At 39.1% G+C, this 26,700-nt stretch overlaps 1 protein-coding gene across 1 annotated transcript in view; it reads right to left on the bottom strand.

Moving 5' to 3' along the window:
* Window positions 1-4,909: 4,909 nt before the first annotated feature.
* The window catches only part of LOC105873269 (putative maltase-glucoamylase 2), an 86,315-nt gene continuing 64,524 nt past the window's right edge, over window positions 4,910-26,700 (bottom strand). The window contains exons 43-55 of the mRNA XM_076006227.1: window positions 25,694-25,750; window positions 25,135-25,259; window positions 23,865-23,953; window positions 18,166-18,215; window positions 14,330-14,503; window positions 12,345-13,011; window positions 11,396-12,122; window positions 10,939-11,311; window positions 10,554-10,644; window positions 9,586-9,827; window positions 7,626-7,718; window positions 5,823-5,914; window positions 4,910-4,991 (exon numbers count right to left, since the gene is read on the bottom strand). Coding sequence (XP_075862342.1) covers window positions 4,910-4,991; window positions 5,823-5,914; window positions 7,626-7,718; window positions 9,586-9,827; window positions 10,554-10,644; window positions 10,939-11,311; window positions 11,396-12,122; window positions 12,345-13,011; window positions 14,330-14,503; window positions 18,166-18,215; window positions 23,865-23,953; window positions 25,135-25,259; window positions 25,694-25,750 — 2,862 coding nt within the window. The remainder of the gene's footprint in view (window positions 4,992-5,822; window positions 5,915-7,625; window positions 7,719-9,585; window positions 9,828-10,553; window positions 10,645-10,938; window positions 11,312-11,395; window positions 12,123-12,344; window positions 13,012-14,329; window positions 14,504-18,165; window positions 18,216-23,864; window positions 23,954-25,134; window positions 25,260-25,693; window positions 25,751-26,700) is intronic.

Genomic DNA, 26,700 nt, shown 5'->3' with positions numbered 1-26,700 from the left:
GAGAGCTGCCCTGATGGTGGCTGCCCTGGGCACATTTCTGTACTTATTCTAAGCTTGCAAAGCTCAGCACCACCCTCTCCCTTTGGGATTTAAAGTCACCAGGCTACTCTGTGAAGTGCTCATTGTTTGTGTCCCCTAGGAAGGACCCCTACTCTGGGCAGTGTAAGGTTTTTCGGCGGTGGCGAAAAGAAAAGACACAGAAAGAGTGAGGGGCCAAACCACGTGATTTTATTATACACTCATGGACGAGGTTCTGGGGCCCCGGGGGGGGGGGGGGCAGAAGTCGCCACAGTTTGAAGGAGCTGAGGCCTTTTATACCCGTTGGGCGGGGCTAGGGACTTGTGGCGGGAAGAGCTGGGATTCTCTATTGTGACCTTGGATGGTCGTTGAGAAATAGGAGGGACTGGAGGTATTTGTGGAATCCAGGAGCGAATCCAGGTGTGGTTCCTCTCAATGGGGCCTGGCAGTTTGTCCTTGGCAGGTCAGGTCACTAAGCGTTTTCTTTTTCCATCTAGGGAGGGGAGGGGGCCCCTGCCACCAGCCTTACAGGCAGCACAAGGCGTTGAGAGGGATCTTAATCCCCCGCAGAGCAGGGAAGTGGACTCAGCAAACACCATGTCACTCACTGCTCAAGGGGCCTAGCGCAGGTCCCACAGCACGGCCCTGCTTCCCGGCAGAGCAACACCTCTGCCCGGGGACACAGGAGGCAGAGAGTCCATGGCCTTTGCCGTCACTCCCCAGAGGATTCTGGAAGCTCCGCTCTGAGGTTCTGCAGAATCCTGTGTTCACACTCGGCTCCCGGGGCCTTGGGGATGACTTTTCCCAGTGATTAGCGTCACACCTGGCCTTATCTGAGCAGAGAATGTGCTGTCCCCAATCAAAGATGCTTCTTGAAGTTCAGGATTAATGGAAAACCAGGCTGTGTTCACTGTTGGTCTTTCCTCTTGTCACCATTGAAGGGAAATGGAGATTTTTCTTTTAGGAATTAGGCCGTAACCCTTGATTTGAGGTCAACAAAGCACAGCTGATTCCTGAATAACACGGGTTTGGACTGCACTTACATATGGATTTTTTTTTTCCTCAACTGAACGTGGATTGAAAATACAGTATTCACTGGATTCGAAACCCACAGATACAAAGGACTCACTTTGTGTATACATGGGTCTCTCGGGGCCAACTGTGGGACTTGAGTATGCATGGACTTTGGTATCCTTGGCGGTCCTGGAACCAATGCCCTGCATGCCCGAGAAGTGACTGCACTTTCTACCGCATGAGGAGGCACACGTAAACGTGATATCTAGATAAAAACTAACCACAACAAACCACTTCTCCCCCTTTGCTTTATCCAACTGACGTCTCTATCCCAACCCGTATGACTCGAGAGCTCCCCAAGCAAATTCTTTAGCCTCAAACTTTTAGGTAAAAATACCCTTTGGGGGGGGGGTGTCAGACGCCATTCCTTGGTTTGTGCTGCAGCCTTACTCCTGGGCCGCCTCTGGCGGGTTCAAACCAGATGGGCAGACACCCCCGGGTCTTGCAGCCAGAACCTTCCACTGGCTACCTCTGCCCAGGTCGTGGCCCAATATGGCTCCAGGCCCGGCTGCTCTCCCTGGCCCTCTTCATCAACTTCATGGTCCTATTTAGCCTCCTCCCTTACATGTATCTTTCTCTGCATCTGCTGGTCTCAGTGTTATTATTCTCTCATACACGCACATATGAACTGACCCCCTCTGTGTGCTTTGACACGAGGCCAGGGCAGGCACTTCTGAAATGAACAGGAGCAGGACAAGTGCCCCTCTGCCCTTGAGGGGCTTCAGGCAGGTGCCCACGAGCCCCCGACGGCCATCTGCTCCACTGTCCCCCCCTGGGCCTTTCCCGGTGCCATCTAATTGTTTCCTCTCCTGACGGCTTCAAGAAAGGAACTATATTTACATCAACCTATAGAGAGTGACAGATGTCTACAGTTAAAAGGGACGCGTTCATATCAAACAGAGGGCTCAGATGAATGCTGCCGGGGAGATGCTTTAAAACATTCTCACAGATGGTGGGAACCTGACTTAGCTGACTTCAACATCCTTTCCAGTTCCAATGTTCTGTGAGGACGGTCTCCTAACTGCCTAAGTATCACTGCAAGAAGATGACAGCTTCCTCCAGGGGCACCCTGTCTGTCATCCCTCATCCCGGAGGGGTCTCTGATAGCACCTTGGCTACGAGTGACTCTTTCTACCCCTGTCTACCCCACCTCCTCTACTCAAAATACTATATTCCATTTGGAGGGTAAATAGCGCTTTTTTTCTGTGCTTCTTGTCGCCATAGGCAAATGCTCACAGTGACTCTGGTCTTTCCTGTGGATTAAGAAGGTTTTGATACAATTTCAAATTTGTAAAGAAGTTTCATGAATTCTCATTTACCCATTACCAAGATGGTTTGCATTTTGCTCCATTTCTCTCTCTCTCTTTATTCTACTCTCTTCTCTTCTTCTCTTCTCCTCATCATCCTTCCTCCCCTCCCTCCTCTCTCTCTCTTCTCTCTCTTCTCTCTCTCTCTTCTCTCTCTCTCTCTCTCTCTTTCTCCCTCTCCTTTTCTCTCCTCCCTCATTCATGAAGCTAACAACTTGGTTCCCCCTCCTCTGTGTCTGAGTTGCTGCTACTTAGTTCGCTGAGACTGAGCGGGACAGCTCCCCGGTTCCGAAACCCAACTGCGTGTTAGAATCACCTGGTGATGAAGGTCAAACCCAGGCACTTGTAGGTTATTAAATTCTGCAAGTGTTTCCAATATGCATCCAAGATTGAGGACCACTCCAAACTAGGAGTTCAAGTGTTCTTAACTAGTCTACTTCCCGGAGGGGACAGGAATCCCACTCCGGCTTCACACGTTTAAGCCATTGCGCGGGCACAGGCCAGTCAGAGTGGACACCAGTGAAAATGAGTCCTGCGGGGGGGTCCCCTGATCACCTGAAGTTAGAATTTTAGTGGCTGGATTGTGAGGATATGTGGAAATCTCAGAGAAGGGGCACATTCAGAGGGCTCAGGGAAGTGGCTGTTACCAAGCATCACTCGATAAATAAATAGCAAAGAAGGAAAAGCTTTTCTTATCAGTCAACCTCTGAGGAGCCAAACTTTATCTCAGCACCAAGAAAAACGTTTTTTAAAATTAATACTGTCCCCAAATTCAATGAGCAACCTTTTGAGGAAGAATCGAATCCGATGCTGATGAGATGGGAAAGATATGGTGCAGAGGAAACTGTTTTATGAGGCAGAAATTCTAAGCTCCATGGGTCCTAAAGTCTGTTCCTACTCAGGCGTACTTTTATCTGGGCCTATACTGGGAACAAATTTGTGCTGCATCTATATTGCCAATTTTCTCTCTGACTAGTCATCTATTTAAATAATTCAATAAAAGACTAAATTTCACCCAGATTGAAATTAGAAATATATATCTTCATAAAGGTCACAAAATTGCTACAATCATAAGTTATAATTTACCAGGAAGAAAAATATAATCTCCAGTTTAATTTAAAATTAGAATATCTTCTATTATTGTTATAATTACCACATGATAAAACATCTGGCCTTGGGCAAAAGCAATTGCCCAGAGATTTTTAGGCATCTTGTGATGCTTGGGTGAGCCCCCGCCTGGGCTGAAATCAACTTTTCTGAGGTTTCCCACTGCCCAGTGCCATCTGGGAAACTCCTCCAGCCAGGGAAGTTGCCGCTTGCGCTCCTGCTGTAGGACCAATCCCATCGCGTCTTGCAACTCCGTCCACTAAATCAGCATCCACAGAGTAAGCCTCTGGGATCACTTGCCATCCTGAGTGGCCACACACTGCCCTGTACAGCCCAGTCTGGGCTGTCTCAAACCTTCCACAGATACCTTCAGTGATCAATAAACTCAGTTACTTCTCTCAAAGTTCCTACCACCTCCCTGTGCTAACTGCACGTGGGTTGGTGCCCTCCCTGCTCCCCTCGCCAACTGCTCTCCTTTTTCTTTGAAACTCCAGCTCCTTTTAAAAGCTGCCACTAAGAGCTTTGTTTCCCTCCATGGCCGCTTGTTGTTCTCATCCGAGAGCCTCTCCAGAACATGCCCCTCAAGCCTCGAGGACTGCGACCAGCTGTCTCTTCCTCCACCCCTCCCCTTGTGCCTTTTTGGAAATGTCAACACCCGGAGTGGCTCCGTCCAGCACGAAAGCCTCCCCGTGTCTTGAACTGACTCTTCATCGTGCGTCCAGCCCTCCTTTCCCAGGCTGGATCCCACGGTCCAGAACCACATCCCCCTCCTTTCAGACGCTCTGCCTGGCTTGACCCTCTCTCTCTCTCCATCATATTTGAACAGCAACATCTCAATTCTGGTCACATTTCCTATCTGCTTTCTTTCCCCAGCTGCACCCATGTGGCTGACCATTGCGAAAGAACTAGCACTTGTGTGTGCTTATGTCAAATTGGCCTAGAACATAGCCACGCTTCCTAGTGTAAGTCCCTACACCTACGGTGCCCTCCTTGAGGCAGGCCTTGCCTACTTCTCTGACCTCAGCCATCTCCCATCCCAATCTTGTTCCCTTTGCTCCTCCCACACTGTCTGTCTGTCCGTCACAAGGGCCTAGCCTGCCCTCAAGTCACGGCTGTGAACTGGCACTTCCTATTGCTCAAGAACGGTACTCCCAGACCATCCAGTAGTTACTTCCTTCGCATGATTTATCTCTCCAATCAAATGTCATCTGTTCAGGGCAGCTTTCAAATGCCCTAGCTGAAGCTCTGATCACTCTGAATGAACCATGGTACACAGCTTCATCCGCTTGCTCATAAAATCTGGAGTCTTGTTATTATGCAATTGTTTGCCTATTGATTGTTGGCCCTGGGCTGCTGGAATGCACAGTCTTCAAGGACAATGGGACTGTCTTGTCCACCACGGCTTAGGTCAGAGCCTGGTGCAGAGGAGGAGCTGACTGCTCTGAGCTTTCAGGAATGTTTTTAAACACAGCTACAGATGACGTGCTGGGAAGATCGATACATTACAAACTGCCATAGAGCCTATGCAAATGACACTTGTTTAATCACTGTGAACCTCACTTGCCACATCAGTAAAATTAACGAATTATGTAAAATCACCTGTAATATTCCCTGCAGTTGTAAATTACACAACTTTGTGTAATTTACACAAAGGGTTAGATTGGGTAGTGAATGATAATAATTTGAATATTAAAGCTTGAATGGTAAATATGCTATTTTTCAAATATGTTTTTCTAAGTTTATTTTGCTTGCTGTTATTCATATGTTGCCTTTCTAGGGAGCTCTAGATGAGAACAAAATGTATGAACCAATAACAGGCAAGGAAGATTTTGAAATGCTCAGTCGAGGCTGTTGAATAATACCAAGATGTTTTATTTCTTAGTTCTTCATACTTCAGATGTGAATTATTTTTATAGTTTATAAAATGTTTATGATTTATTTCAACATTAATGCTATATTTTGACAAAGCATAAATGAGTAGAAATACAACCACGTGCAGAGAAGTTGAGGAACAGCTACCATCTGGTGCATACCTCAGTGCTGAGGCTGGACACAGTTGGCTTTGGAAAGGCATTGTGAAACTCAACATCTCACTCCTACGGTGGGAGACCAACCAAGGCCTCTTTCAGCAATAATGCTCACATTTATTCAGTGGACCACCATCAAATAACAGTGCTCTAAGAAGAGCATATGAAGGAAGGAAACAGCTCTAAGAAGGAAACACTATGTTTAATTACATCACACAAATCAAAGAAGATTTTGCTGGCAGAAAATATGATGTTTTCCATATAAAATAATGTTCATAAACACACCCACATGCACACACGGTCCATGTGGACCCTACTGACTATTTCAAAATCTTTCTTGCCTATTATTTGTTCATACAATTTGTTCTCATCTAGAGCTCCCTAGAAAAGCAACATATGAATAACAGCAACCATAATAAACTTAAGAAAAAAAATTTGAAAAATAGCATAAGATTGGGCTAATTATATCCATTATCTATTTTATAAAGTAAGGGAAGATGTGCATTATTTAATTTAGCAGTGAAACATTTTGTTCCAGCTCAGAAAAAAACATCCATTTATCCCAGAAGCACATTTGAGATACACTGGAGACACTCCTGAATATCAGCTTTCCTTTACAAAACTCCAGTGTGAAAAAAGAGCCTTAGAGGAGCCTGTTGTAAAGTGTGAGCACAGAGGAGAAACAGTTCTGCTTCCAGGAGATTCGAGAGGAAGGAGAAAGAAAAAAAGTCTAAATAGACATCAGAACATTAAGGGAATTATATCATAATAATAACTATTATTATGTAATTGTAATTATATCATAAACCTTTGTGTAGCATTTTACAGACTGAAAATACATTTCCATGTATATTGTTGTAGTTCGGATGCTTACCTTGTCTTACATATGGGGAAACTGAGGCAAAGAAAGGAAAGGGGTGTCCACCTGCAGCAATGGCCCTTGCAGGCAGTGCTCTTAGAGCTGGTCTGGTGCAGTTGGCTGTATGGAGTGGGGTCCAGCCAGGAGCTAGCCAAGCTCTAGACTCAGAGCCGTCAAGCTGACACTTGCTTTAACACAGACAGTCCATCCCCTGCCCGTGCCTTGTGGTGGCAGTGTTGATGGCCTCTTCATTCTCCTCCTTACATCCAGGCATCCCTTATCCTAACTTGTCCTGTAGCTTTCCTCCTAGTGGAGACACATTTGTTCCGTCCCCACACCCTCTTTCCCAGGATCTCTGTTTACTCCCAAGATGAGGGACCCTCCTCTCCTGAGGAACATGTTCTTTATCCATTTTCTCCATTCCAATCGGCCGTCACATGCATATAAGAACTTAATTTTCACGTGAAGCTAGGAATAGTGGCTAGGAGCTGTGGTGTGAGGAGAAGTAGAGGCCCCTTCAAATGTAAGGGAGTCTGGGTTTCCTGGAGGGCCAGGTTCTCTGTCAAAGAGAAATAAGAGCTGGGGAAGGGTGGCCATGACCAGAAGAGAGAAAGGAGATTAGTTCTCTCCAGTGACTTTCCCAGTCAGAGGACTCCTAAAAGCCGAGCTGGATGTTGAATCTCAGTCTGCAGACTACCAGTCCAGGGATCTCTTCTCTTGGTTGGGCTTGGTTGGCTTTTTATGAAATTTTACCAGATACCAGGGAACACTCTGTAGCTAGAATTTTAGTAGTGCTGCTTCTGCCATCCGATGACATGGGTTCAAATCTTATCTCTGCTAGTTACTGACTTGTGACAGTGAGCTAATTATTTAACTCCTCTAAGCTTCAATTTCCTCATTTGTACGATGGCAAATAAATGGTTCTTTGTATTTCTAATAAGATTATTTTGCATATTTACTTAGATTACACATGTAAGACATTATTTAGCATAATGCCACCAAATAATGTAATGACAGCTATAAAGCCGATTTTTGCCTAAGACATCATTTCCCACACAATGTGATCGATTCCCTATACTACCACAAATGACGAGTCCAAACATTCCACCATTATCTGGTCTACCAGGACAGAAGAACGGCAGACCCTAGCAGGGAGGCCGGACAACAGGACAGCTGTGGTGGCGGTCAGAAAGATAGCCAGACGTGTTTGTAGAAGGTGGTGGATATTCATACCGGGTAAGTCACAGATGCTGGAGTGCCTACTTGTGGGGAAAGTTCACAGTGCACGTCCCCAGGACCTGAGAGTAGAAACAGGATAACGATGCCCTATGGAGGGAAGTGGTTCTCAAACTCTTTGGTCTTAGGACCCCTTTACATTCAAAATTAGTGAGGGCACCCTGCTTTGTTTTTGTGAATTGTATCTGCTAATATTTACTGTGTTAGAAATTAAAATTGAGTCATTTGCAAGATATTTTTAACATATTTATTTTTTATTCATAAAAATAACATATCCACTGAGTAAACATAAATAATATATATTTTAGGAGAAATAACTATATTTTCCAAAGCAAAATAATCAGTATAAGAAGAATGGCATTATTTTACACTTTATAAATCTCTTTAATGTCTGGCTTAATAGAAGACAGCTAGATCCTTACATCAGTCTCTATATTCATCTATGGTGATACCACACAGCACAAAGTCTCTGGAAAATGCCACTGTATACTAATGAGAGCATGGGAGTGAAAAAAACCAATAACAATTTAGTACTATCATGAAAACAGATATGAACGGTGTGCCCCAAAAAGATGCACCCCATGGAACCCTAAGCTAAACTTTGAGAATACTGCCCTAGGGTTAAGTCTTCAATAGCACCCAACTGGATAGATTTGGTAATGACCATGAGTCTACTCATGGAGGGCTGGATGACGTAAGGAAGTAATAGGTCAAAGGTAGATGGTGAATTTGTATATGAAAGACCATAAACGTGCTGAAAGCCCTAACACACCAAAGGAGAGTCGGGACAGTGAAATAATGAGAGAAAAGCTGGTAGATAAAAAGAAAAAGCAAGTAAGATTATGAGCTCTGATGCCAAGGCAGAGCTGTCTTTCCCATGCTATCTTTACATTCTCATCTCTGTCTGCATGATGTCTGGTTTATGCTAGAGTCAGAGCCGATCATTGGTGGCAACAGCAAGGGCTTAAGACTATCTCATAATTAAGATTAATTCTAATTTTCTGGAAGTAAATGGAAGTACTTAACAAATCTCTAGTAAGAATATTGGTAGTCCCTATGAAAATGATGGTTGCAAAGTTTTGGAATTTATGCTTTTAACATCTATAGTCGTATTTTTATTTTCTATGATAGTAAAACTAACATGCAATATTTCTAATTTAATTATCTCAGTGCCTGAAGTCAAGGTATATACAAGGTAGCAAAATCTATATCTGTAGCTATAGCTAGGATCTCTTCAGGGTCAATAATACTTTTAGTATGTGTAATAGCAAGTGACTATATTGGTAGCCATGGTATTTGGAAAAGTCCGCAGGAAAATAAAGTGCAACTTTTATCATTACTAATTAAATACTCTACTGTTATAGAGGTTATATTGTTATATATAACAATACTCTATTGTTATAGAGGCCACTGGAATGCCAGGAGTATCGCCAGTGCTCTCAGTTATGGGTATTATGTCCTATAACCCAATAAGCAAGTTGGGCTATTGCAATAACTACAACTACATGTAAAGAAACAGCATTTATAGGGCCTAACATGGTGTTATCTGAGACACCAAGATGACCTGTGACATCTATAGCAGGTACGTATAAATTATCTGTAGTTTAATTGATGGGGCCATAGGAATAACTACAACTTAAAGAACAGTAGTACATATTCTGCTGCAAAATAAGTATCCACAGCTTGTAATGGATGCATAACATCCTAAACATATCTTCAACATTTACTGTGCTTGGAGTAGCCAAGTGGCTAGTGGCTAGTGGCTAGTGGCTAGTGGCTAGAGCACTAATAATTGTGAAAACTTAGGTAGCATAAGATAGAATGTCTGTTAGCTGATATTCTAATCTGTCATAGTTGTCTTAAAGAGCTATCTGAGGTAATGATCCTGCCTTGAGTAGTAATCATGGAACTAGAGTAGAATTTAGGGCACTACAAGTATATACAGTAGCACAAGTACCATTGTCATTCCATCAGGAATAGTAGTATTTAAAGCATGTGTGGTACTATTTGTAATATCTGTCGTAGCACTAGTTGCAGTAATAGGTAAATAATCATCTGAAGAATGTGCTGTTGCCAGATGGTGAGTTTCTGTATGTAGACTAGCCATTGTTATCATGTCTGAAGCTGTTGTGATATTGGGAATAGAAATGTGTGTAGTGTTACGTGTAACCCCGCCAGAGTTATCTGCATCAGTAATATTTACTGTGTGTCCTGTAGTGTTTATAGTATCGGTGGTGGGAATAGCTGTGGTACTTGGAATGTGTTTGTAAGAACTGCATCAGAAGTAATAACTGAAGTTGTAGTTTCCGTGTTGAAAATATTTGTAGTTATAGTGGTAGTATATGCTGTAATGGTATTTCTAGTAGCTTCAGTAATAGATGTAATACCTGCAGTGTCTGTAGGTGAAGAAGTGGCCAAGTCTTGGATACTAGCAATTATTGTGTCTGGAATAGTAGAGGAAGCATTCACGTCAGTATCTGTGATACTAATACTAATGGTAGTTGGGTTGTCCTTAGTAGGAGTACCCATAATACCTCTAACATCTGGCTCTTAAAGAGCTATCATCTGGTATGATACTGGTAATATTTGTACTGTTGGTATTTAGTGTAGTGGTATCTTCAGTGCCTGTGGAGGTGGTATTTAAAACATTGGTAGGGGCATCTGAAGGGTAAGCTGGGGTGGTGTTTCTGGTAAGGGCAGTTGGAGATATATTATCTGTGGTGGCATCAACAGGGGTGCCTATGGGAGGTAGAGTTGAAATGACTTAAGTGGTAGTTTCTATAGAAGTAGCATTTGTAATCTTTGTAATCACAGTACTTGTGGTGACTCCTGTCATTGTATTTTCATTCCCTGCAGTGGTAATGTTTATAATGTTTGTAGTGATTGAATCCATAAGAGTGGATGTAGTGCTTGTAGCAGTAGTGTCAATGGTGCCCAGAGTAGAAAATTTTGTAGAAATTAATGTCGTGTGGCTTAAGGTTGGTATGGCAGTAGTAGCAGAATGAGGACTAGAGAACTATGTATGTGTGGTAGCATTTTTAACATCTGCAGTGGTAGGGGGAGAGGAAGTGAAATCTTGCATAGTAGATAGTAGTGTATCTGTAGCAGTTGCTACAGGAAAGGTAGTATCTGTGGAGCTAACAGTACTAGTAGCTATACTGTCTGTAGTAAGGTTTCTTGTTGAATTTGTTATGATGGACAAGGTTCCATGGCCCAGATTTATAGAATTTAACATTGCAGTATTAGTAGTTCTAAGGGAGGTAGTAGTTGTTCCTTCTGGTGATAAAGTGCTTATAAAATCTGTTGCAGCAGGTTCAGTATGTGCAGTGAATTTGTCTGTTGAAGTAACTGCTGTATCTGGACTAGTGGTATTATCTTTGGTGCCGGTAGTAGCAATAGTAGCATCTATTATTGTGGTACTTTTTGTATCAAGGGTGTTGAAATTAGTGGTGTTTGCATTAGTAAAGGTAGTAAAATTAGTGATTATATCAGTAGTGAATGTATCATTTGTTGGAAATATGCTCAAAATAGGAGTAGTGGAGTTAGGAGTAAAAGTAAGAGTAGGAGTAGGAGTGGTGGAAGGAGTTTGGTAATAAGTAGTCATGACAGGAATAGTATTATTTGTGCTAATAGCGTCAGTACTTGGAGAAGGAGTAGTCACAATCGGAACAATATTACCAGTGTTAGCAGTACTCATACTTGTAGAAAGAGTATTACTCACAACAGACGGAGTATTATTAGTGTTAGTAGCAAGAGTATTTGCAGAAGAAGTAGTCATTATAGAAATACTATTACTAGTGCTGTCACCACCAGACATTGTAGGTGAAAGAGGATCTGTAACGGAAGTATCATTACTAGTGCTAGCAACAACAGTATTTGTAGAAGTAGTTGTTACCATAACAACAGTAGTATTCATAACATTAGTAATTTCAGATAAAGTAGTCATAATAGAAAAGCTATTACTAGTAGTATCAGCATCAGTGTTTGTAAGAGAAGGAACAGTTGTAATTGGAACAGTATTTGTGCTACTATTATCAGTACTTACATGAGAGGAAGTGGTTATAAAAGAAACATTAGTACTAGAGTTGGCATTAGTAGTATTTGTTGGAAAAGGAGTAGTTATATTAGAAATAGTAGTACTAGTACTAACATCAGCAGTATTTGTTAGGGAAGGAGTAGGGGTAATAAGAGCAGTAGTACTCATGCTAGCATCAGCAATACTTGTCAGAAAAGGAGTGATTGAAATAGTTCTAGCAGTAGTAATACTTGTAGGGGAAGGCATAGTTGTATTAGTAGTAGTACTAGCGTTAGCATCAGCAGTAGGAGAAGATATGGCTGTGGTATAAACAGTAGCACTAGTGCTAGCAGTATTAGTACTTGCAGAGGAAGAAGGAGTTGTATCAGGAACAGTAGTAGTAGTTGTAACAGTAGTATTTTCTGGGAAAGGAGTAGTTGTGATAGGAATAGTAGCACTAGTATTGGCAGTAGGGGAAGGTGTAGTTGTATTAGGAGTAGTAATACTAGTGTTAGTATCAGCAGTAGGATAGGACATGGCTGTGGTATAAACAGTAGTACTAGTGCTAGCAATATTAGTACTTATAGAGGAAGGAGTAGTTGTATCAGGAACAGCAATACTAGTTATAACATTAGTAGTACTTGTTGGGAAAGGAGTGGTTGTGCCATAAACAGCAGTACTAGTGCTATCAGTAGCAGTATTTGTAGGGGAAGGAGTAGTTGTATCAGGAACAGCAGTACTAGTTATAACATTAGTAGTACTTGTTGGGAAAGGAGTGGTTGTGATAAGAACAGTAGTACTAGTGCTATCAGTAGCTGTATTTGTAGGGGAAGGAGTAGTTGTATCAGGAACAGCAGTACTAGTTATAACATTAGTAGTACTTGTTGGGAAAGGAGTGGTTGTGCCATAAACAGCAGTACTAGTGCTATCAGTAGCAGTATTTGTAGGGGAAGGAGTAGTTGTATCAGGAACAGCAGTACTAGTTATAACATTAGTAGTACTTGTTGGGAAAGGAGTGGTTGTGCCATAAACAGCAGTACTAGTGCTATCAGTAGCAGTATTTGTAGGGGAAGGAGTAGTTGTATCAGGAACAGCAGTACTAGTTATAACATTAGTAGTACTTGTTGGGAAAGGAGTGGTTGTGACAGAAACAGTAGCACTAGTAGTGCTAGCAGTAGTACTTGTACTAGCGAAACTAGTGACAGTCTCAGAACTGGTAGCCTCAGTAGTAGATAGAGGAGTATGAGAACTCATGGGGGAGGTACTTGTCATAGCTGGAGTAGGAACTATAGGACCACCATGAATCCAAACAACCTCAGTTAACTTTTCCAGGCTGATAATCTTGTCAGTCAATTGAATAGTTAGTGTCTGCCAGAAAAGAAAAGATAAAGTGGATATTTTAGAACTTCTTAAATATCAGATTTAAGTCTCAAATTATAACTTGACAAAAATGATATATTCATTCTTTTCCAAGAAAGTATTAGGATATAAACATTCCTTTCCGGGTCACATTGAGTCCAGTCAGATAAACATGGATAGATGCTCTGTGTGCATAACCCCTATGCTGGAAGCCTCTTTCTTTCCACTTGATTTAGTCAGAATCACATTGTTCATAAATACTTACAACTGTGATTAAAAGGGATGTTTGTTAAAATAACTTTGCTTTGCCATTGGGTGTTCACCTTCCTGCTGGTATGCTTGTTTAATGTCTCCACCCTCTCCAACGCCTAGGATGGTGCCTGGCACAGAACAGGCATCTGACATGCTACAGAGTTTTACAAAAAGAAGATACTCGAGGATTTTCTACCAGTCTTCACTAGAAGCAATTACTTGTAAAGAGAGATTTTGAACCTAATGGTCCAGGAAAAATGTTTTAAAGTAGATGCCTAGAAGATCCTATAGAAAGGCTGCTCAGAGGGGTCATTTTCTAAAATCTAAATACCATCAAGGCACAATGTTCACATTTTAGCAAACAGGAACCATAGTTATTCATTTTCACCTTTCGAAAACATCCATCGTGGGTTACTGAACCCATATTTATGATTAGTTGCATGTTCTAAAGTGGAATATTTTTTCCTTTGTGGTTGCCCTTAGTAACTTTATTGGTACTTCATCTTCCAAAGTGCTGGTTTAGGTGGTTCTGGTAGCCTCTAGTAGGGTCTGCTATTTATGTCACTCTGGTTTGTTAATCTTTATCTTATACCACAGGTGGGATCTATTCATTTGATGACTACCACAGTTTACTGCCAATTTTCAACTTGTAACATCGATTTGACCAGGGATATGAATAACACAGGAAGGGGGGGGAGGGGGACTTTCAACAACTTTAGGAAATCACTGTTTCCTTTCTTGTAGCCTCTGCGGCAGAAGTCAATAAACTTTCTTATGCTACCTTGGAGCCCAACCTATTAAAAAATAGCACAGTTTCTTTTGTAAACATATGGAAAGACCCTCATCAAACCAGGGATTGTTGGTGCATGGACTACCCTGGGAGGAACACTAAGGTGCATTTTATGATATCATTCAACATCACAACTTTTTAGGAACATAATCATTGCACATATTTATAACCTTTCTAATATATATAAATGTAACAATGATAATAATTTGGCTATTATCAAAATTATTGGTGATAATATTTCAGCATAATAAAATGAACTTACGATAATATCCCTTTCAGACATACCTGGACATAAGGGTCACTTGTGAAATTCGTCTCCACAAATTGCTGGTTGTCATAGATTAAATAGACTTGTGTCACATAAGTAGAGTTTATACCCCAGATTCTAATATATCCAACTTTCAATGGATTTGAGTCATCCAAATATTTATTGTGTATAGTCCGGATTTGCAGGTTGTTCTATAAGGAATTTATGAAGATTAAAAAAATACATAATACATTGTTGATAGACTATGTTCCATGTTATTAAAATGTTAAAAAACCTCAAATTACTTTTGTTGCATTGGTTTTCTATTTTACTTTTAAATTGTATTGATATATAATAATTGTACATATTTATGGGGTTTGTATATTTTGACACATGCATACAATGTATAATGATCAAGTCATAGTATTTAGGATATCTAGCGCCTCAGTCATTTGTCATTTCTTGTTGTTCACAACATTCCAAATTTTCTCTTCTAGTTATTTTGAAATATATCACAAATTGTTGTTAATCATAGTCCACCCTACTGTGCTATCAAGCACTAGAACTTAGTCCCGCTCTCTAAGTGTAGGTTGGTGCCCATTAACCAACCTCTCTTCACTACCCTTCCCTCCCCAGTGCCTGGTAACTATCATTCTACTCTATAAACACTTCATGGAGACACACTTCCTGAGTACCTACTTTAATAAATTTGATGATGACAAAAATGGGTTCATTTACCAGTTTCAGGAAAGTTATTTTACCCATATTATTAGTATCCTTACAATAATTTTAAAAAGAAGGTATCATTATGCCTTTTACAGATAGGGAAACTGAGGCTGATGATGCAGAGAGAAGCCCAAGGCCATGCAGATAGACAACACAGAGTTGGAACCACAGGCATCCACATGCATAGTACTGCAGGAGTTAATACAGGGCAGACAAATTACTGCAAATAGTCTCTACACCAAGGACACTTGGCAGGAAATATATAGGAACTTATCTAAATCACAAACTGTTATCAATAAAAGGGTTGAAATCATATGAGATAAATCAAGAGTTGGTACATGATTAAGGCCCTTAATTAAAATCTTAATGAATATTTGTTATAGGTGTGAAGAGAAAGAAAAATTACTTTGGGAATAGGGTCCTCAAGGGCAGGCCCAGGAAGGACGTGGGACTTCAGAAGTCCTGGAAAGGTGGACAGGAGTCATAATGGTGATATGAATGGGAAATGGACTGAGGGGACAGGGACACATCAAACAAAGGCACACTCACTGAGTGAGTGCCAGGGCTACTGTAGCTGGCGATGAGTAAACAGAGAAAGGAGGCCGGTAAGTTTGTAAGATAAGACTATCATGCTGGAGAATCAGACTTGTGGGGAGAGGGGGGAAAGGGCATTTATTGAAACCTTAAAATCTGTACCCCCATAATATGCCGAAATAAAAAAAAAAAAGGTAAAAAAAAAAAAGACTATGAAGATTCCATGGAATAAGTCAAGGAGATAATTGCAGTAGATTGAAGCTATAAATTTCTCCATTCTGATGACAGCCATAGAAAGAGAAGGAAACACATTCAATTGCCATTGCGAAGAATGAAGAAGACTTTTGTGGCTGAATGGGCAGGCAAAATCAAGGGAAAATGCAAGAAAACGGATACAACTTAAAGAAAATGGGTATTCTAAGGGTAAATTTGGGGGGAGAGTTGATTGTTTCCTGGAATTTTGCAAGCCAGCTGACTTAAAATTGGCTAAGGTGGTGGGAATAATTTACACTACAGAAATCAGCAAATGCTGCAAATCAGCTGCCACCCCCACAAGCTGCTTTCCAGGCAGGACACCATTGGTAATAATTATCCCCGGGAGAAAGTTAGGAGCTTTCTTTCAATATAGGCCACTTATCCCTAGGGAAGAATCCATCAAACATCACAGAAATAGGAATCAATCTATTACTGCTTTGGAATAATGGATGAATGGAATTTTAGAGGTAGGAGTTTTTCAGGGGCAATCTAATGTTTTATAATTAAAAAGACACAGATTTAAACAGGGTGCCTTCCCTAAATTGAATAACTAGTTAGTAGTAGAAAGAAATACCCAGAACTTCCAGATCAATGGCTTCATTAAAAATAATATTTTGAGAGAAAAAAATATGTAAAGTCTTTAACTCAACTATTGTTAAATTAAGAACAGAGAATATGCACATTTAATTAGTGTACAAGTTCTTGTGCTTAGGTTCAAACTGGTGACTGCAGGATGGAGGCAGCATGACCTGATCATCATGTCTATGAAAATAATTTGAAGGTCTCAGTTGATCCTGAGATTTATGTGTGCCAAACATCTGACACGTGTGTTTAAAAAATAACACAATGTAACAACTGTGAAAAAAAAATACAGAGTCTAGCTAAAAAGTGGTAGTAGGCAATATGGAAAGCAATGCTGTATATCCTATAAAATATAATGCAAACCATATACATGAGTTGAAATTTTCTAGTAGCCACATTTTTAAAAAGTAAAAAAAAAAAAAACAGGAAAAATTAATTTCAAAATATATTTTATTTGACCCAATATATCCAAAATATTATTTTAACATGTATTTGACACATGTTAAATATTCATGAGATATTTTACAATCGATTTTCAAACTCAGCTTCTGATTATTTCAAATCAGTCTAGTCGTATTTAGAGTGTTCAATAGTGACTATCATATTGGATAGTGCAGCTCTAAAATATGCTCTCAATCCTGGGCACTGTATTTTAAGAGAAATCTAGGTTAACTGGAGTCCAGAATAACCAAATCTAGAAACCATTATAAATATGAAACAGAAGAAATGTGGAATTAGCCTGGTGATGTATAATTCTAAGGAGAGAAAACGAAGGAGTATATGACAGACAGACATCTTCAAACATTTGAAACACTGTTATAGAAAAGAGACAATAGATTTGTGCTATATTTTTCCTTGAAGTCAACATGAAAAAATTATAGAGGAGCCAATTCCAGGTTTGACATAGAATGATCCCCCTCATACTCTAATTATAATTATATAGATTATCCAAGGAATCATTTAACAGATAAGGTACATTGATTGCATTGTTGTCTACAATTATTCATCCCTATCCAGATACTTTTCCAGGCCATTTTGCAATGCCCTCCCTTTCTGGATGAGGCATTCTGTCCCTCTTCTGCCTCTGGGCTTGGCCATGTGGCTTTGCTTTTGCTCATGGAAAATTAATCAACTTGATGCAAGAGATTTTTTTAAAGTACTCAGGCATTTCCCCTTCTATTTTTGCCCTCTTTTAGAATCAGGCCTTTCCACAAGGCCATCTTAGATTATCTGAGAGTCATCATACCCCCTAGATATGTAAGTACAGCCAAGATTATCCATGTGGCTCAACAGATCCATGGCTGACTGCTGATATAGGTGAGCCAGCCAAGATCAGCCAAGGCCAGCCCAGATCATCTGAACTCTGCAAACTCATGAGCTAAGTAAGTGCTTATTGTTGCATGCCACTGAGGTTTTGAGGTTGTCTGTGATGCAGAATTATTGCATAACAGACATCTTATATAGCATTTATCCTTCAAAATTTTATTAGTCAGAACATTTCTTATCTGTGGAAAAATGTTATACATTTAAGGACCCATTTTTTCCCAGCATTGTATAGATTCAAATTTCTTTTTATAGAGTTATGGCTCACTGGATAATTACCAAAATAATGACTATTTCTTCCTTATTTTAATGTCGACATACCTGGATTATAAAAGTAAAGGCAAAAAGGACCTCCTATTAAAATGTGGGACATTATATTTATATAGTTAACCGATAATGTTTAATCTGTAGTTAACTGGGAAAGGATTTATAAAATTCAGTAAAAGAGTTTTACCTGAGCTGCTGTAAAGTTTGCCAAGAAGTAATTTCCATTTTCATAGGTATCTGCACGGAAGGAAAAGAAAAGAATAAACAACTACTTGCTGCTTCAAGTGTAGCAAATAATCTTGTGTACAGTCAGAAAAGATATCAGGCACTGACGATTACTTATAATTGTCACCCTGTGGGGAGCACTAAAAATAGAAGTTGAGGAAATATTTCACCCTAGGTTAATGTTGGGATGTGCAAGTAGAAGGGGGTAAATTGTGGTCAGAGTCCTAAGGTTGCACATGCAAGAGAGTCTGGGTCAAACTAAGGATAGATCCCATAGGTAAAGTGTAGAAGGCTACTGCATGGTTATTCTGTTCTGGTAGAGCAAGCACATGGCCATGAGAGCTCACATGGCTATGATGGTAAAGGCTCAAAGCAGAGGAGAGTGGTTAGGAATCCAGGCTCCAACGTCAGGTACCTTGTCAGGTACCTTGCATCCTTGTCTACCTTGTCAGGTAGACAAGGTAGACAATAAAATTTTGAAGGATAAATGCTATATAAGATGTCTATTATGTAATAATGCTGCATCACAGACAACCAGGTAGACAAGGATGCAAATCCCAGCTCTTGTTCTTTGTAATTGTGCAACCCCAGGCAAGTTACTTAACATTTTACCATCTGTAGAATGGGGATTATAGTACCAGTTAATGCCATTTTGGTATATTTTCTCTGATAAGGCTCAAGTTCTGCTACTTCCTTGAAACCTGGTCCAGATGCCTGGTCAACCTTCCTTTCCTGACTTTTGGATTTCTTATTGTCTTATGAACCACACTGATTTTTTTTTTTTTTTTTTTTTTAGACAGAGTCTCGCTTTGTTTCCCAGGCTAGAGTGAGTGCCGTGGCAGCAACCTAGCTCACAGCAACCTCAAACTCCTGGGCTCAAGCAATCCTCCTGCCTCAGCCTCCCGAGTAGCTGGGACTACAGACATGTGCCACCATGCTCGGCTAATTTTTTCTATATATATTGGTTGGCCAATTAATTTCTTTCTGTTTATAGTAGAGACGGGGTCTCGCTCTTGCTCACGCTGGTTTCGAACTCCTGACCTCGAGCAATCCGCCCACCTCAGCCTCCCAGAGTGCTAGGATTACAGGCGTGAGCCACTGCACCCGGCAACCACACTGATTTTAATGTAAAATATTTCATCTTCAATGTTTACAATGAAGCTTTATTCACCTTACATATTAATGATACATTTTATTAAGAACTCATGTGCCAGAAATTTTCTATATATGTTAAATAATTTTATCTGCATCAAAAATTACAATATAGATGTACCTTGTAGGTAATTAAAGATGAATAAATACAGAAAAAGAAATATAATTTTCCAGAAGTCACACAGCTAGAAAATGACTGAGATGGTATTTGAACCTAGATATATTAAACTTCAGCATGCCACATGCCTCTCCATAGAGTTATCAGATTATTTTAAAAAGAAAGTCTGAAGACTGAATTGAGTTCAGAAAAAAAAAGTCATCTAATTCCTTCATATCCTTGCTTTTAGCAAGTCTTCATCTATAAATTGGCAATCAAATCATTTGAAAAATACCTCTCCTATATACTATATTAAATACTCCTACCTCTCCTATATACTCCTACCTCTCCTATATACTATATTAAATGAATATAAGGTTATAATATATTATCCATACGCTATTAAGAGAAATTTAAAATATGATTCACAATACCATCAAAAAGTTAGAAATATGTCAGATATATTTAACAAAATATATGCAAGATCCATGCACTCAAAATTATAAAACATTTGGCGAGCATTGTGGGGGGAAAGGATTACCTCTTCCCTTTTTAGGGAGAGGCAAAGATATACATTGTAACCAAAATGTCTGAAAAAAAAATCTGTAATCGGGAAGTGGGCAGGGGGAAGGGGGGCGGAGGGGAAGGGTATGTACTTACACGGTGGGTGCGGTGTGCACCACCTGGAGGCTGGACACCCTAGAAGCTCTGGTATAGCAGGGTGGGGGTGGGGAGCAGGGCCAATATATGTAACCCTAACAATATTTGTACTCCCATAATATGAAATAATAAAAAAAAAATTTTTTTAAATTGAAAATAAAGAGTAATTAAAGAATATCTAAGTAAATGGAAATTGTGTACACAGATAGATTCATAGGTGGAAAGATGACAGATATCTAAAACTGGTCTATGGAATCAAAGCAATTCCAGTCAATTTTCCATAAGGATGGTTTTGTTGTTAAAAATTGACAAGCTGATTCTAAAGTCTGTATAAAATATTAAAAAGCTAGAATAGCCTAAATAATTTTGAGAAAGAACAAAGTACTAATAGAAGAACTTATCCAACTTTATTTCATAACCAGCTATAAAGCTACATTAGTCAAGACACCACAGTATTGGCAAAGGATAAACATATAGGTTAACAGAACGGAACAAATAATCCAAAAATAAACTCTCAGCCATATATGACCTATTGATATCTCACAGAGGTATCAAGATAATAAAATAGGGAAAAGATTGTGCTTTCAAAATTCAGTGCTGGGACAATTGGATAAATATATGTGAAAAAGGAAATGATATACATATATAAATACGTACAAAACTTAATACAAAATAGACTATGGTCCTAAATGTAAAAACTAAAGCTTTAAAACTTTCAAAAAATAGGATAAAATTTTTGTAACCTTGACCAAGAAACAAAAGCACAAATCATAAAAGAAAAACATGAATAAATTGATTCTTATCAAAATTAAAGTTCGTTGCTAGATCATCATTGTTTTTTGTGGCTGAGTAGTACTTATACTTCAATAAAACATTAAAAAAAATTAAGGTTTGCTTTTTGCAAGATGCCATAATGGAAAAGCCAAACCACAGACAGGGAGACACGCATGTACACCTGATAAAGGTGTAGTATCTGTAACTCTTACAGCTTAATAATAAAAAGACAAGGAATGCAACAAAAGAAAAAAATGGGCAAAGGACTCGAATTGATCTCACATAAGAAGATATACAGATGGCTAATAAACTTATGATAAGATGCTCAACATCAAGGAAATACAAATTAAATCTATAACACAATGCCCTATATGTCTGTTAGAATGGTTACAATTTTAAAAACTGACAATACCGACTGTTGGCAAGGATGTGGAAAACTGGAACTCTCAATTATTACTGGTAGTAGTGGAAAATAGTGCAGCCACTTTAGAAAACAATTCGGCAACTTTTCAAAAGTTAAACATACATTTATCATATGACCTGGCCCAGCAAGTCCACTCCCAGGTTTTTACCCATGAGAAGTGAAAACATATGATCACAAAATGACTTACAGTCAAATAATCATGGCATATTTATGCATAATGCTCAAGGAATGAGACAACTGAAGTATTTGTTAGCAAGTACATGGATACACTAATTGTGGTATATTCACACAATGGAATTTCATTTGATAATACAAAGTAATTAACTCCTTTTACATGCGACAACAAGGTGAACTTAAAATTCATTTTGCTAAGTGAAAGAAGCTAAAAACACAGAAAGAGTACATACTGTATGATTCTATTTATATAAAATCTAGGAAAACTGAATCTAATACATAGTGCCAGAAAGCAGAACAGTGGTTTCCGGGGCCTAGAAGGATGGTTGGGAGTTGGGAGAAGTTGACTAGAAAGAACCATCATTGCAGTCACCCCTTGGGATCTGCAGGGGCTTGGGCACAGGACCCTTGCAGATATAAAATTCCATATAGGTGCAAGTCCTTGATATAAAATGGTGTAGTATTTGCATGCAACCTATGTATATCCTACTCTATACTTGAAATCACCTTGAGATTACTTATAATATCTAATACAATAATACCTAATACAATGTAAATGCTATGGAAATAGCTATTATATTGCATTTTTAAGGAAATAATGACAAGAAAAAAAGCCTGTACATGTTCACTACTGACCCAATCACTGTTGGCTTAACTACATTTTTTTTTTTGAGACAGAGTCTCGCTTTGTTGCCCAGGCTAGAGTGAGTGCCGTGGCATCAGCCTAGCTCACAGCAACCTCAAACTCCTGGACTCAAGCAATTCTGCGACCTCAGCCTCCCAAGTACCTGGGACTACAGGCATGTGCCACCATGCCTAGCTGATTTTTTCTATATATATTAGTTGGCCAATTAATTTCTTTCTATTTATAGTAGAGACAGGGTATCACTCTTGTTCAGGCTGGTCTGGAACTCCTGACCTGGAGCAATCCGCCTGCCTCGGCCTCCCAGAGTGCTAGGATTACAGGCATGAGCCACCATGCCCAACCACCTAACTACATTTTTAATCCATGGTTGGTTGAATCCAGAAGGGCCAACTATATAAAATGAGCTTTAGGGTTATGAAAATATTCTATATCTCGATTATGGTTATACAACTGTATATATGATATTTGTCAAAACTTAACTGTATTCTTAAAATGAATACTCTTTATTGATATAAATCACAACTGTTAAAGTTGATTGTACAAGATAATAATTTAATTTATAAGAATTTACCCTATGAAAATAATCTAAAATGCAAACAAAAGTTAATACACGAGGATGTTATTTATAACAATGAAAACTGAAAACAACCTATACAGAGATTAATTACAAAGAGTTAGATAAATCATAGTATATCCTCTCAGTATATTATGATAATCATAATTATGATTACAAGGAGTACATAATGACATCTAGACATATTTCCGTCATTATGGTAAGTAAAAATAAACAAGATTTACAAATTAAATATGTAGTATGTTTTCAGCTATGTAAAAAATCGAGCATTTTCTTAAATACTATAAAAGCAAAAGGTAACACAGCAAAAATATTAAAAGTGCTTCGTTTTTTTCTAATTTTCTATCTATAAATTTTTTCAAGAGAATATCTTATCCCTTAATGAGAATATTTTATCCTTATAATGAAGAATACTGACGAAAAAAACACTTAGAAATACTAGCAATGAAAAATAAGTTATAATTTCAGAAAATGTAGCATGTTACAAGGTTAGAATGTTTCAGTCCACAGTAACACGTGGTGAAAAGCGAGAGTCAGTCAGTAACAATGTGTTAAAATTTCTGTAGAAATGTCTGAGGAAAAGGGCGTTCTGATTATAGTGACAAATCCCACTTATCTAAGATAGCACTAGGGTTTTCTATCTCTACTGGGCAAAGAAACACACAAAGTAACATTTCACTGATATTAAGTACCCTTTGGGCAATACTTAATTCTCCATTTACAAGTCATCAAGAAATTTTTTAGGCTCTAAATTGTCTCCTGAGTGGGCCTACTTCTGAAAAAAAGGGTGCCTGGTTTAGATGACTGGCCTAAATAATAGAGTCACGTGTGTGGCCCACTGAGAATGAATTAACTAACAGCTTTATATCTGCATTTCACACTTTTTTAAAAATCAGAGTGATGCAGTTAGACAGGGGCAGATTATAAATCCATAGCATCAGGCTCCTGTACCTACAAAGCTGTGGACCATACCTGATCTATAATAGTTACAGTGTAATATACATAACCAGGCAAAGTTGTAAAAATTCTTCAAGCCCCATTGTCTTATTGACAGTAGCAGAAACACAGATAGGTTCCCAGTTCATGCTAATTATATGCTAAGCCACTATGGTACAATTTTTCTGAATGACATTTAGTAACACTGGAGAGTTCATACTTACCAATGCTTTGTCCATCATCCCAGAATATCTCACCTTCAGCTTCCCCATTGTCATCCAAAGCAACAATCAATCCCATAAATTGTTGACGACTATTAAAAAAAAGGAGTTATTTTTCTCTAGATTGTAGGTTGTAAGATGAAAAACAGCTTTTGTTAAAAATATTACTTATCCAGTAATAAAGATAATATATAAATATACACATAAAGTTCTAAAAATAGGTAAAATTTAGGACACTTAAAAGTTACTGAAAAAACGTTTAAAATTTAATGAAACATTTGGTTTAACTTAAACTTTCAGAAGCCAAAGATACATACTTTGTATATGTCCATATTATAAGTAATATGATTAAATATTATTTCCTTATGAGGAAAACACCCCAAAAAAGAACTCTCAGCTTTCAGGTTGCTACAGAATAAAATCCAAAGTACTGAGCTTGTCATTTACAACCCTCCCTGATCTGATCCTTTTCTGTTTGAATTTTATTTATTTTATCCTTTCCCTTATCTGTGCTCCAGTTAAAAAGAATTATTTACTATTCCCCAAACCCAACTCATTTTTCACCTTCAGTTCTTTAATCCTTCCAGAATGCTTCTCTCCCTGTCTTCATACATTCAAATTGTACTTATTATGCAAAACCTAACTCAAAGCCCTCTCTCATATGAAACCATGCTTTATACACAGCTGAACAGTAACTTCTTTCCCAGTGATTTGCTATTGTTGTGGTTACATGCTTCTCTCAACATAACATGTTCTGCTTGGTGAATGATTTTATATATATATATATATATATATACACACACATATATATGTATATATATATATAATAATATATATATGCACAAATACATATGCATATATATGCACAGAGATACAAATTTGGGTGTGTGTGTATGTGTGTGTGTATGTATTTGTCTCCTTGGGTTGACCAAAGTAGACCTGAGAATGAGCACTCAATGAGTAGCTGTCACAAATCAAAAAATCCATTAATATTTCCCATTTTTTTAATAGTGTGGAAAGAGAAACATGCGTCCACCCCCAGGAAAAATTTTTGCCTTTGGCACAGCACGACAAATGAAAGATCTCCCCAAGACTGAATTCATGAACTCATCCTTCTCCAGATCCCACTTGGAAGGCACTCACAGAATCCAACCAATGAAACCTGTCTGCAGTTTGGCTTCTTATCCCCATAACCCTGGTAAAGGTGGGACAGCCACCTGCAAGGCCACCTCATTGCCATGTGGCCAGGCTATTAAACATGGCCTCTCCTTACCTGGAGTTAGTGTTCATTGCAGGCTCTTGCCAAGGCAGGATGTAGCCTCCCCTGACATGAAGGTTGATGTGGTCGAGGGGAGCCTCCAGGGTTTTCCACTCACCTGCGGATTTGTTGCCAGATTCCTAGAAGGGAGAATATAGGCAAAAAATGATGACAGATAAAGAGAATAAATGAGAATATGTTTTATTACAAGTTCTTCCTTTCCAAGGAAGCATGTTAGAAATTTAGCAAAACCCTGCAAACCTAAGGATAAAATCTCTGGTTTTTCATTTTTGCTTAACACTCTGACAACCTAGTCTTTTCTCTGTATCTCTAGAAAAAGTGAGAGGCAGGCAGGAGTGGGGTATGGTAGAGTGTGAGGATGATATAGGTGCTCATATTTTCATCTATTTATGCTTTTATGTATACTTTCATTTAAAAAAACCTTGCCGAGACTAAAGAGGTTGGAAATTATTGCCTAAAAAAAATGTATGCTTGGAAGTCAGGAGAAAGCTCTGCCCACCTTTGTAGCCTACATAGACTAACCTGGTTGTTCACAAAATATTTTAGTTCTTACCATGCTATAGTCATACCAAAGGGCTCTGGGAAAATAAGCACGGATCTCAAAAGTGTTCTGAAACATAAAATCGACATGTCATTATGAATATTTCAATAAGGAAATAATTTAATTTTAATGTTTTTTTTTCCTGAGACAGGGTCTCCCTCTATTGCCCAGGCTAGAGTGCCATGGCAACACCCTAGCTCACAGCAACCTCAAACTCGTGGGCTCAAATGATCCTCCTGCCTCAGCCTCCCAAGTAGCAGGGACTACATGTCCTCCTGCCTCAGCCTCCCAAGTAGCAGGGACTACAGGTATGTCCCACCATGCCTGGCTAATTTTTTAAACTTTTTTGTAGAGATGGGGTCTGACTATTGCCCAAGCTGGTCTCAAACTCCTGGCCTCAAGCAATCCTCTCACCTCAGCCTCCCAAAGTGCTAGGACCACAGGAGTGAGCTACCACACATGGCCTAATTTTAATTTTTAAAATACTTTCTGGAGAATTAAGATAAACATGGGAATTTTATTAGTAATTTCAAGAATTTAAGAGATTTTATTAAGAAAGATCCTGGAAACTTCTTCCTCAAATATCCAGAAAAATAATTTTTTAAAAAAGTAAATTGTAGGGCCAGGCATGGTGGCTCAGGCCTATAATACTAGCACTCTGGCAGGCCAAGGTGGGAGGATCGCTTGAGCTCAGGAGTTCAAGACCAGCCTGAGTAAGAGCAAGACCCCATCTCTACTACTCAGGAGGCAGAGGCAGGAGGATCACCTGAGCCTAGGAGTTTGAGGCTGCAGTAGGATATGATGATGCCACTGCACTCTACCCAGGGCAACAGAGTGAGACTCTATCTTAAAAAAAAAAAAAGAGTAAATTGTAAAAGGCTACACAAAGCGACAAAAATCTAAAATGAGATATCAATCAGTGTTGTGAAATTTTCATTAATAGAGATCTAGAAAAAAGAAAAAAAATCTCTTTTAGATGTTCTAGAAAGGCACTTGCCTGAAAATAGTAAGCATAACAA

Source organism: Microcebus murinus, chromosome 9 (genome assembly GCF_040939455.1).
Source record: "Microcebus murinus isolate Inina chromosome 9, M.murinus_Inina_mat1.0, whole genome shotgun sequence".
Taxonomy (NCBI): domain Eukaryota; kingdom Metazoa; phylum Chordata; class Mammalia; order Primates; family Cheirogaleidae; genus Microcebus; species Microcebus murinus.
The sequence above is the reverse complement of the archived record's forward strand: the minus strand, read 5'-3'. Positions and strand labels throughout refer to the sequence as shown.